This window comes from Peromyscus californicus, unplaced genomic scaffold (genome assembly GCF_007827085.1).
Source record: "Peromyscus californicus insignis strain IS unplaced genomic scaffold, ASM782708v3 Scaffold_9__1_contigs__length_137607984, whole genome shotgun sequence".
Lineage (NCBI taxonomy): Eukaryota > Metazoa > Chordata > Mammalia > Rodentia > Cricetidae > Peromyscus > Peromyscus californicus.
The window spans coordinates 82,153,093-82,166,580 of record NW_026294617.1 but is presented as its reverse complement, the minus strand read 5'-3'; the positions used below and the strand labels follow the sequence as shown (position 1 = coordinate 82,166,580).

The window sequence follows — 13,488 nt, the reverse complement described above, 5'->3', positions numbered from 1 at the left end:
CATAAACTATGTAGAGAGAGAGTATCAGAAACTAAGGACAGATTTTGAACCATTAAAGGCAAAGAGGTAGGAGAAAAAAGATAGTTTTTTATACATTTATGGGAGGAAGTCAGAGTTGACAGTTAGTAATTTGTGATGAGAATTAGCACCAAAGTCATGCCTTTTAGTAGAAAGTACCATGAGCACCATCTTGTCCAGCACCACTTAGCAGAAAGATAATGAATCCCAGAGAGGCTAACTGCTTGTTCTAAATCATACCATTAATAATAATAAATCCAGACTAAAAGGTAGTTCTTCCTGCCCCTTGGGTTTGTGCTGTTATTATGGTATTATTTACAATATGGTTTGCTTAATGAATTGGATTTTATATAGCCATTATATTTTGTAATAAAATGTATTTGCATATCCTGTTAGCCTTTGCTACATAACAAAGTGACTTAAAATGGCCATCATGTGTTATTTGCCATGACTTCATGAGTTGCATGGGTTTAGCTGGCATCACTCCTGTGGCCAAGTCATTGACAGATTAGCTGGGACTGGAGAAGCTGGGATAGCTCTGCCTTTATGTCTAGGGGCCTCTTACTGTTTGTTAGCTGGAGTTCTAATTATTCAAGAGTCTCGATGGTAATGGGAACATTCCAGGAGGATGGGAGATGGAAATATAAACTCCTAAATTTGCACAGCATGTTCACCATTAAATTAAAAAAGTAAGTTTTAAAAAAATTTAGACTGAAGGGAGAAGCTCCACCTTAATGGAAAGAAGTGCAATTATTGTGGCCATGGATTCTCCCATATTTCATAGGTAATTCTAAGTTATAATTTTAACTACTTAACTTCCTAGCAACTTTCTACTTACTATAAAACAAAAAGCTGTTTATTGAAAAAAAATCCTTTTATTTGTTTGTTTATTTATTTATTTTGATTTTTTGAGACAGGGTTTCTCTGTGTAACAGCCCTGACTCTCCTGGAACACACTCTGTAGACCAAGCTGGCCTGGAGATCTGTCTGCCTCTGCCTCATGAATGCTGGGATGGATTAAAGGCATGCGACACCACTGCCCACCTGATTGAAAGAATCTTAACAATGCAGTTCATCATCATATAAGAAATAAAATTTTTAATAATAAAAATAATTATTATACTAAAAGAGGAAGCTATATTTTATAACTTTTGTATCCTCTAGAATCTAAAACAAAAATGCTATATTCTTTTAGAAAGATGGATTTTAAATGATAGAGAAAATACAGTACAATCACTATATAGGGTGTTTCCATAGCCATTATTTTTCTCAACCTATTATTTTTATCATCTTCATCATAATCATCATTATCATTTTTGTGGATCTTTTTCACATTTTGGATATTGTAAAAAGAGATATGTTTGAGGCTAGCCTGCTCTACATATCCAGCCAGGGAGATATAGTGAAACATCATCTTTTTCCATCCTAAAATGTGTCTGCCAAAAATATATACAATCTTTGTCATCTATGCTTTGATAAAGTTGTAAGCTGTGATGAAGTCTGTTCCTGGTGAATTTATCTTTCCTTCTTTCAGTTAAGTAACAGTATTGGGGTTTTAAATGGTGCTGGAGAGATGGCTCAGTGATTAAGAGCAATAAGGTTTGGTTCCCAGCACCCACATCAGGCAGCTCACAGCCACCTGGAACGCCAGCTCCAGAGGATCCAACCCCCTCCTTTGAACTCTGTGGGCACCTGCACCCACACGCGCGCGCACGCACACGCACACGTACACGCACACATGCAGGCACACACACACACCTCAAAGTTTAAAAATAAAATCTTTTTAAGAAATTAATTCTTGATAGCGCTAAACTTTAGGGTTTTTATAGGTTTAAATTTCATGATTACTTATTAAAGTGTATTTCATCCTATATTTATTGTACTGCTTTAGTATTAAGTGGCCTAAATTTTCTGATCTTTGTCAGATATAGTGTATTAAATCAGTTGTGTCTTTGTGTAGTCTTCTTAGACTGAACTTTATAGTACTCTGAATAATTTGTATTTTAAAAAGTACTTTACATTTCTGTTTTTCTTTTCTCCTTAGGCACTACAAGGGCTCCCAGGGATGGGGAAGTTCCAGGGGTGGACTATAATTTCATTTCTGTTGAACAATTCAAAGCACTGGAAGAAAGCGGAGCATTGTTGGAAAGTGGAACGTATGATGGTATGTCTCCAAATATTAAAACTACCTCACACTATCCGGATGACTAGAATCATTTCAGAGGGAATTTCATCAGTAAATTTGATTTTTTTAAAAAAGTTATTTGGGAGGACTAGAGAGAGGACTCAATGGTTAAGAGCACTGGCTGCTCCTCCAGGAGGTTTACTTTTGATTTCCAGTACCTATATGACAGCTAACAACTGTCTGAAACTCCAGTTGCAGGGGATCCTATGCCCTCTTTGGGCCTCTGTGGATGCTGCACACACAGAGATACACGCGAGGCAAAACAACTGCACACATAAGATAAAAAAATATCTTAAGTTATTAGAAAGTTGTTCTTTTGATTAGGAGATTCTTAATTCATCAACTAGGTGGTATTAGACAATAACCAGAAGCATTACATCACACTAAATGTTTATTGTGAACAGTAAGCTAAAAATTAACCAAACTGGCAAATTTACATATTTCATAGCAATTCACTGTCATCATCTGAACCCAACGAGTACTTGTTGATGGCTTTCTGTTCATAGATGGGAATATAAAGTTTGTATACTTTGAAAGACTTGTATGTACTTTAAAATCTTACAAAAAAGAAAGTATAGATTGGAGGATAGGACCGATAATTAATTTTCATATCTCTGTTTCCTCTACCCATTTGTTTCCCTGAAGTACAAACTTGAGGTCAGTTTCAACTCTTAAATGATTCCATGTTATGTACTTAATTTTTCTTATCTAACTCACTTTGTACTTGGCAAGCTTATCGACTCCCATAGCACCTTATACTTTTCAACATTGCTTTGTTCTGCTTTTCTAATTGCTTCTTTCACAAGCTCTGTGTAGTAGTGATAATGCCTTTCTTACTTGATGCTGTCTTCAGTTTCTAGAAATGATGTTTTCAATAAATAACTTTGAATGCATCTCATTCATATGTATGTATGTGCACATATATGCACATTTTTGTCCAGAAAACACTTCACTTGTTACCACATCTACTCATTTTCTTGATAGCCACTTTCGTAATGCTCTTCTTTCTCACCGTTTGATTGTAGGCACTTTAGATGAGTTAATTACACTATTGCAGTTGATCTCTCCTCCACCCCCAGTTCTTGCCTTTGTTCATTCATCCTGCCCCTTGATACAGTGCCGGGCTTCCTCAAGCTCAGTTGTGATCATTCTGGTTATATCCCTTTCTTACTCAGAACTTTGAGTCCTTTCCTTCCCACCTGTGAACTTTGACCTAGCTACTTTTTCTGGGTTTAATTTCCCATAAATCATTCATTCATTTAAAAATTGATTTGATCATGTTTCATTTATTCAGTAACCATGTGTCAAGTACATACTATGTGCCAAGTCTTGTAAGAGATCCAAGAACACTGTGAACAAAATCAAAATGCTATTGCCTTAATAAATTCTGTATCTTTGTAGGGAAAGCAGTCAAAATTAAATTAAGTGTAAACTGAGGTGCTGTGAAGGAAACAAAACAAGAAATTTAAAGAAAAATGATAGGAATATCCTTTTTGCCAGTGAAAACATTTCAGAGGAATGGACAAGCTAATTTGTTTTCACTTTTATTCAAATAGCTTACCTCTTACATTTAACCTTTCTTATTTGTTTAATATGCATGTTTTGTTTATATATGCTCTTACAAAATGTGTATTGTATCTTATGTGCATATTTATTATTTACATATGATCTGTGTTGTCTCTGTTCTTTATTGTTTTTACATATTATTGTAGTTTTTTAGATTTCTCCATGTTATTATTATCCTACATTTACATGAATTCATTAATTTAATTTCTCATAGTATGCCATCATTTGAGTATTGCATTTTATTTCTTCATTCTCCTGATGCTAGGCCAAAATTTTTTTACTTGTAGAGTATATTTACTCAGATAGCTGTCTGTTTCCATTCTTCATAGCAGTATACAAGGGTTCTTGTTTGATAATTTCACAAACATGGTTCTAGAAGTAGACCCTGTTTCAAGAAGGGGAAAAAAGTAAATGTAATTATAGTCAACTATAGTGGAACATGCCTGTAATCCCAGCACTTGGGAGATGGAGGCAGAAAGATCAGGAGTTCAAGGCCAACCTTGGATAAGATCCTGTTCTCAAAAAGGAGATCTCAGCATGATGGTGTACACCTTTTTAATCCTAGTCCCAGTACTTGGGAAGCAGGGCCAGAGAGGCAGAGCCAGATGGATCTCTGGAAGTTAGAGGCCAGCCTGGTCTGCATAGCAAGTTCTAGGCCAGCTGGGGCTACGTAGTGAAACCCTATCTCAAAGAGAGAGAGGGTTGTGCGGGGGGGGGGGGGGGGGGGGGGGGGGGGGGGGGGGGGGGGGGGGGGATGGATGGGGATTCTGCCAAATATTGATTTTAAAAGATAAATCTAATACCCATAAGGTATGTAAATATACCTATATTCATATAAGTAAATGTGTGTATGACATAGATAGCTCTAATATGATCCAGATACTATTATCTATAATATCATATTTGAAATATTTCATAGTTGATAGCTCTAAATGAAAATGCTTTTCTTTTTTTAATTAAATAAAACCTTTTAGATTAAAAAAATCTGTGAGTGTTTTACCTGACTCTGTATGTATATATACCACTTTCGTGCCCGGTGCCTGTGGAGGTCAGAAGATGGTCCTGGATCTCTTAGAACTAGTTACGGATGTTTGTAAGCTACCATGTGGGTTCGAGGAATTGAACCTGGGTCTTGTGCAAGAGAAGCAACTGCTCTTAACTGCTGAGCCATCTCCCTAGCCCTGTGAAGGCCTTTCTTAAAGGAGGAAACTACAGAAGATTATTATGATGCCCCAAAATCTGTTTAGTGACTGGATAGCAATTTGAACTCTGAATTTTTTTTCTAATTTTTCTTTTAGGAACATGTTAACTGAGAATTTTCAGTAAAATTTTTGTCTGTTGATACTATTGTTTCCTAGAAAATGTTTCCTAGAAAAATAAAATATTCCTTTTATTTCTATTTTGGTTCATCCAAAATCCTTGATAGTGTGATCTCTGAGCTTTAAAAAGGAAAAATAGTAAGGCATGGTGCTGCACACCTTTAATCCCAGCAGAGGCATAGGCAATGGATCTCTGTGATTTTGAGAACAGTGTGATATACATAGCAAATTCCAGGGCAGCCAGGACCACACAGTAAGGTCCAGTCTATAAAATAAGAAAAAAACGGGGAAAGTTGAAATTATGGTGCATTTCCCCCCCCAACTAAACCTCTACTTGCAGTGTTAAATGTTTTGCTCAGAAAACATGAACTGGCTTTTTCCTTGTGTCTTTATTTACAGGAAGTCTAGTCTGTTTTAATACAAATCTTTGTACCCATCTCTGTGGCATAACCCACTTCAAATGTGGATTTGGAAACAAAGAAATAACTGAGTTGAGAAGTCTTTTAGTTTGACTTCCTTGAGGATTGATGATTGCACTTGTAGTCAGTTTCAACAGAACTCACTATAATGTCTCCTCCCTTGAACATGCAGATCAAGGTCCACTATGTTAGTTCTAGGTTTGTCTTAGTGTTGTGTGGTCTAACATGAGTTTTTTCTATCTAGGGAAAAATACCCATTCACTTTCTTAATATCTATTATGTCAATGGGTATCTTAATTACCTCCTTTAGAGCTGAACAGTTTGATTAAAAGTGTTATACTTTATAAGCACAACAATAAAAGACAAGTGTTTTACTTTTTTTATTTGTGACCCTGTTTCTTTTATTATTATTATTAAGAAATTTTCTATTCATTTTCATTTTACATACCAAAAACAGGTCCCCCTCTCCTCCCTCCTCCCACTTCCCCCCTCCTTCTCTCCCAACCCACTCCCCATAGGGAGTCAGCAGAGCCTGGTACATTCATTGAGACAGGTCCAAGGCTGCGCAAAGTGTCCCACCATAGGCACTGGGCTCCAAAAAGCCAGCTCATGCATAAGTGTGTTTACCTTTTTATGACATCAACATAATGATTGATGTAAAGTCAAAAGGAGTCGGGGCAACAACTGTTAAGACAGCTAAACTTGCTGAACATTTTCCCATTGTGCCTGCTTGCCCAATGGAAATTGTATGACAAACTGCAAGTTCTTTCATTTGTTTTTATTATTATCTGGACCAATTACTGGTACTGTAAAAATCATGAATCCTCAGTAAAACACTAAACTCTCTCTTGCTCTTGTGAGTATACACTAGTATAGAACTTGATCAATAATGTCTCTTCAAAAAATTGTTAGGTAGTGTGATTAAAATGTACAGAAAAGCCTTTTAAAATTATACAAACAGCTTATATGAAATGATTCTTAGTCTTTGTCTGTATAATCCTCATTTTAGTAAAATAATTCATTTTATACATTAGAACAAAATTATTTGAGTTAATTTTATCCTTTCTCTTTTGTAGCTTTCATTCTTGCATAAGACAGTCGATGTTTTTATATTTCCAAATTTGGCCCTAATTCAGAATCCATATAAAACAAGTCCAATAGGAAGAAATAATTGATATCAACTTCATGGCTAACTAATACATATTGTATTCATATGGTAGCTATATAATAAGATATAGGGGAAATTAGTCCATTCTCCCATTCCTCTTGCTTCCTCTCTCAGGGAGGCTTTGGGCTCCTTTCAGTCAGTGGTAGGCACTTACACGACTTCAGTGTGAGAAGCAGCAGAGATATTCTCTAAGTCATATTCAGGGAACTCAGTCAGCATTCATGCTTTCAGCTGCTGTCATTTTGTACACCACAGGAAATTTCTATGGCACTCCCAAGCCTCCAGCAGAGCCTAGTCCTTTCCAGCCAGATCCGGTTGATCAGGTCCTGTTTGACAATGAGTTTGACACAGAATCCCAAAGAAAACGAACTACATCTGTCAGCAAGATGGAAAGGATGGACAGCTCTCTCCCTGAGGAAGAGGAAGATGAGGACAAAGAGGCTGTTAATGGCAGTGGAAGCGCAGGTTTGTAAACAGATGAACGACTTCAAATTTTTTTAGATGGGCTTTAACCTTTAATTGAAATAGTAAAATTTTTCTTGAAATATATATAGAGCGGGTGATAGGATTCTAATTTTCTGTGAAAGCTGTATGTATAACAATGTGTATATCTGTGGATCATCTTGTAAGCTAATCTGTATTTTCTTAACTTAGATTAATAGTAAGCCATCATTAATGATATGTCATTACCTTGTTGTCTGGAATACTTGTGATGCTGGGATATGGGAATCTTACTGGCATAATTCCTATTTCTCAGGATTAAAACAAAATTGATTTTATAATAACAGCTTTCAACCCAAAGCACATAGACTTTGGAGGTTTGCCAGAAGAAGTTATCTGAAAAGTTTGGTAGCAATATTTTAAATTTAAATTCTGGATCCACTCAAAGATAATTTGCAAAAAAGATTCATATTTTTTGTGTCTTTTGCTTGCCTTCTATTTTTCTTACTGAATGAAAATAAAAAAGTACGAGGTAAGGAATCTGCCCTTAGTGTCCCTGAATAGTTTTGTAATTGCCCAGGAAATTCTTACACGTAACTGAGAGTAGAACTAGGAAGCCAGAAGCTCACAGAAGACTCATCTTAGTGTTATTTATTGTAATCATTCTGTTTGGAACACTAGTGTGTAAACTTTATGAAGGCTGGAATTTTTGTGGATTTTTTTCCTTTCTATATTCACTGCATGAGAAAGAAGTAAATGCTGATCATGTTCCTAGATTTGCAGTTCATCTCTATATGACCCTGAAGCATCTACATCTTTCTTTCATCACCTATTAAAATTTCCTTTGTATAGAGCTCTTGCATTATATGATCATTGTTCATTTCCCTCTCCAGATGGTGAGTTCTGTGTGTTGTTCTAACTTCTCAGTACTCATGTTTAATATTAAATGAGTTAGCCAATGCATTTAGATGTCAAGACTGAAATGGTGTTTTAAAAGGTTGTCACTGAATTGCATTGAAAAAGTATTAGAGATCATTTAGTTAATGTTGCTTTTGTCTGACATATTTATTTTTCCTTAGTGTAACTCATTTCCAGATTGATTTCTACACTGGATACCTTTAAATCTTTATTACATATTCTGCAAGGAAAATAAACCGGGAATTTCATACATATGCTCATTCGACAAATAGTTATTGAGCATCTGCTAGGCTACTAATTGCTAGCCATTTGTTTAAATGCCAGGAATAAAGTAGTGAACAAAACAGACCTAAGCTCCTGTTCTCATGGACTTTACTTTCTTTTTTTTTTTTTTTTTTGGTTTTTCGAGACAGGGTTTCTCTGTGTAGCTTTGCGCCTTTCCTGGAACTCACTTGGTAGCCCAGGCTGGTCTCGAACTCACAGAGATCCGCCTGGCTCTGCCTCCCGAGTGCTGGGATTAAAGGCGTGCGCCACCACCGCCCGGCTCGGACTTTACTTTCTGATGAGCGAGTCACAACTGGATAAATAACATATCTAGTGTGTCTGATGATGCTCAACAAGGCATGCAAGGAGGTAGAAATAAATTAGAGGTAGTCAACTCGCACATTTAGAGAAAGCAACAGAGAAGACTTGAAACAAATGAATAAACTCCAAGTATCTGAGAGAAGAGCATTCCTAACAGAGACAACTGTAAATTCAAATATCTGAAATGGTAGTATGCCTGGGATATTTAGACAAGAACAAAGAAGCCAGTGTGTTTGGCCATGGTGTGGCCAATGTATTGTATGCAGTTGGAGCAGAGTGATGGAAGGTAAAAGAATACAGTAGTGACCCGTCACTATTTTAGAGGTCAACCAATAATGATAGGGAAGGGAGAATACATGGTACATAGTTATAGAGGCCATTGAAAGGATTTTGGTTTTTATTTTGAAATGTAAAGTCACAATTGGCATTTTGAGAAGAGGAATATGTAACAGGCTTTAATAGGCTCATCATGGCTTCTGTATTGAAAATTGGCAGTAGGAAGGCATGGGCATGAATAGAGACAGCAATCAGGAAGCATATTTCTGTATGGGACGATACCTCATATATCAGATTATCTAGAGTAGAGATATTACTTATAAAAAGTGTGAAAATGATATAACATTTATAAATTCTAAGAACATGTTTTAAGTGCATTACTTGTAGACTTCCTGAACAATAACCAAGTTTTAGTCTCCCTACCTATGGCATAGTCTTTGGGACTCCAAAAGCATTTTAGTATTACCAGTGTTATATTTGACTTTTAAAAATAAAGTATTATTTAAATACCTGTGTTAAAAGTATATGAATCTGCTTAGTGTAGCTGTCAAAAGCGTGGTCTGCTTAGATTCAAACCCTAGCAATGCTGTGTAATGGCTGTGCAATCTGACTAACTTAACCTCTTTGTGGCTTGGTTTCCTCAATCTGTAAAAAAAATGATAATAATAATAAGGTTGCTATGAAGACTATGAGTTAATAGATGGTAAGCACTTAAAATAGAGCTTGCCGTATAAAAAGTCTCTGTAAGTATGGTCCTGCTCTTAAGATTCTTACTGATTTGATTCTGGCAGTGTTTGCTGCTTTCCTAGACTAGCATCAGAGGAGTAGAGTTTATTTTAATTAGAAAATTTAAAAAACCGAGTATGTTTATTTATTTTGAAATTAATAAAGGAATATACACATAATAGACAAGAGAATTTACAGTATATAATTGCAGTGTTATGTATGTATTGATATATGTACTTGGCACATTGTTAAAAAAAAAAAGTGAACTTTACCCTTTATGCTGTTCTGTTTCCAAAAATTACAGAAACCAGAGAGATACATTCTGAGTCATCTGATTGCTGGATGAAGACTGTTCCAAGTTATAACCAAACAAATAGCTCCATGGACTTTAGAAATTATATGATGAGAGATGAGAATCTGGAACCGCTGCCCCCAAACTGGGAGATGGCCTACACTGACACAGGCATGATCTATTTCATTGAGTAAGCAAATGTCTGTTTCTTTTAGCGTGCTTGTCACTAGGAGGACAGATTGGTATTTTTTTAAAGCTTAGTTTGATTACTCACTCCAACATCACAAAGCTTTCACTTGTTTTTATTTAAAAATATTTTCCATTTAAGTTGATTCTTAATCTAGTTATTTCCCTGAATGACATCTCCCCCTCCCCTCCTCCTCTTCAACTTATATTAAGTAATGTAGTATATTTGGCCTCTGGAGTATGTATGTGTCTAGGCCAGAGGTCAACCTCAGGTGTAATTCCTCAGGTTCTGTCCACTTTGTTTTGAGACAGGGTCTCTCATTGGCCTGGATATCACTTATCAGACTCTTCCGGCTAACCACACCCCCAGTGCTGAGAGGACACGTGCACCCCACTATACCCGGCTTTTCTGTGTAGCTTCTGGAGCTCAAACTCATGTCCTCACTTTACCAACCGAGCTGTGTCTGACCTCTGGTTTTATAGATGTAGGAGGTTGGAAAATAGGTGATGGAAAATTTTGCTTCCCTTAAACAGAAAAACTTTTAGGTAGATTGCCCAATTTAATGAGCTAGGTGTGGTGGTGCACAACTTTAATTCCAGTGCTTGGGAGGATTTCTGTGAGTCTGATGCCAATCTTGGTGTAGATGGCAAGTTCCCAGCCAACCTGGGCTGCATAGTGAAACCCTGCCTCAAGCCAGCCAACAAACAAAATGATAATCATGGGGAGGAACATACATTATCTGAATTAGGTGTTTTCAGTCCTAAAGTTTGGAGTTGGTGTATTGAGAAAATATATCTAAGTAATACAGTAGGAAATATCACTGATCTTTAAAGTCACTGGTGTAATAGAAGTACAAATAGGTAAGTTTTTTATGGAAAAGTACTAATATAATATTCATAATAATATTCATAGAGGTACCGAATACTACATAATTAGATCAGCCTAAAATTGAATGTTGTTTGCTCCAGAGACTGTTATGCAAATAATTTATTCAAAGTTCATTATGAAGAATTTTTATATTCCTAATGCACCTGTAAGTCTAATCTTCAAAGCAATTTGTTCAGGAGGAGAATATTAATGTAGTGAAGTTACAGAATGTAATAATTAAATAACAGTAAAAATACTGAGGTCTGGGTACTACACCCAAAGAATCTCTTTCTCTATCTCTCTCCCTCCATCCCTCCATCCCTCCTTCCCAAACCCTTCATCATTAATTAAGGATAGGGACTTCAGTCTGCTTCCTCAGACAGTCTCATGAATGAGCATTTTATTCTACAAGTCAGAGTCTAGTACTTAAAAGACAGACTTTATGGGGACATGGTGTTTTCCCCCCATATATAGTACATTCTCATGTATACATTCGTGTAAATATTAGTGTCAAAATGTTCACAAACAGCATAACTCTTATATGGACAATTGAAGGGATTTTTCAAGTACAGTTTATAACTAAACCCTAAAATATAAGGGGAATTTTAAAAAGAATGTTTTTATAGTTAAATCTATTAAAGACCTAAACAGTAAGAGTTGAAACTAGAGGGCTAGAGCGATGATGGCTCAGTGGTTAGGGTGCTTACTGCCTGTTCTTTGTGTCCTGGACTCTAATCTGCTGGCTCATGTGTAACAGCAATGATTTCCCCCCATTCTATAGGATTTTCTCTATGGTAATTGTTTCTTTGCTGTGTAAAAGATTCTTAACCTCATGTAATTCAAATTGTCTATTCTTGAGATTTCCAGTGCAATAGAAAAAAAAAATCCTTGCTTATGCCTATATCTTATATTCTTTTTCTTACATTTTTGTATAGAGGTTTCAGTGTTTGAGATCTGTCTTTTATCCATTTTCAATTGATTTTTTTGTGATACATTATTATGAAAATATCCCTTATGTTCAAACAGTCTAGAACTTTTGCTGGACCTCACAGCCAGACTTAATAATATACCTTGAGGACACTTAAGACTGCTGTCCTATTATATCTCAGCCTGTGCGTTTAACTTGTCTTTAAGAGAACAAAGTAACAACCAACCTGAGTTGCAACTTAAACTAATGCATACTTATAATCTTAAATTAGATACTCTCCCATGTCCCTGACCTAGGAGCTCAGTGAGTGTGTGTGTGTGTGTTTGTGTATGCTTGATATGGTAGTCCTCTGTTGAAAGCAAAAATAGATTGAAAAGCAATATGAAGCAAATATCCATCTTAAGTGCTGGAAATAACATACAGATATTGCTTAATATCATTTTTCTCATTTGTTGTTTGTGTTAGAGTCAGTAAAGTTTCAATCTTTTGTAAAACTCTGTTCATGACTTCTGAGTACCCTGTTCATTCCCCATGTCACACTCTCTTTGCTACTCCATAATAAAAAGCAATTTCTTTTTTTAATATTTTTATTTTATAATTAATTTAATTTTACATATCAGCCACGGATTCCCCTGTCCTCCCTCCTCCCACTCCCAGCCTTCCCCCCCAATCCATCCCCCATTCCCACCTCCTCCAAGGCACGGTCTCCCCCGAGGAGTCAGCCCAGCCTGGGAGATTCAGTTGAGGCAGGTCCAGTCCTCTCCTCCCTGCACCAAGGCTGAGCAAAGTGTCTCAGCATAGGTCCTAGGTTCCAAAAAACCAGCTCATGCATAAAGGACAGGTCCCGGTCCCACTGCCTGGGGGCCTCCTAAACAGAAATGGATGAGATCTACATGAGCAAACTGGGGGTGAGGGAGGGTAATGGAGGGCAAGGGTTGGGGGAAAGAGCTTAGGGGAGTGCAAGGTCCCAGCTGGATCAGGAACAGAGTGGGAGAACAAGGAAAGAGATATCATAATAAATGAAGACCCCATGGGAATAGGAAGAAGCAGAATGCTAGAGAGGTCCCAGAAATCCACAAAGATACCCCCTGTGGTGAGTTTACCCACCACCCCCACAGTTCCCCAGAGTTTTCTTGAGTGTGAGCAGCAGAAAATATTAGATAGAAGGATTTATTGCGGAGAATCTTGCGGAGATAAACAGAAAATAAAGGATAGCCTTGAGAGGGCCTGAAACCTATTCCAACAGCCCCCGACTGTCTCTGCCCCAGGGTTTTTATAGAGACGCCAAGGGGTGGAGCAAAAGACCTCCTCCCCCAGCACAGCCAAGTGCAGACCATCTCAGACACCTGCACTCAGGCCCGTGGTCCTGATCATCCTCTGTGCGGACCTGCTGGGTAAAGCCACGAGGAACCCGAGAACAGGTTCCCACAACCCCCACAATAAACTACTGGCAATGGTTGAGAGAGCGCCTGAGCTGACCTACTCTGGTGATCAGATGGCCGAACAACCTAACCGTCATGATAGAACTCTCATCCAGTGACTGATGGAAGCAGATGCAGAGATCCATGGCCAAACCCCAGGTGGAGCTCCAGG

General features: G+C 37.3%; 1 protein-coding gene across 3 annotated transcripts in view; it reads left to right on the top strand.

Moving 5' to 3' along the window:
- The window catches only part of Magi3 (membrane associated guanylate kinase, WW and PDZ domain containing 3), a 224,258-nt gene that overhangs the window by 127,314 nt on the left and 83,456 nt on the right, over window positions 1-13,488 (top strand). For all 3 annotated transcript variants that reach the window (XM_052730272.1, XM_052730273.1, XM_052730274.1), the window contains exons 3-5: window positions 2,063-2,182; window positions 6,931-7,140; window positions 9,926-10,103. In XM_052730272.1, the coding sequence (XP_052586232.1) occupies window positions 2,063-2,182; window positions 6,931-7,140; window positions 9,926-10,103 (508 nt within the window). The remainder of the gene's footprint in view (window positions 1-2,062; window positions 2,183-6,930; window positions 7,141-9,925; window positions 10,104-13,488) is intronic.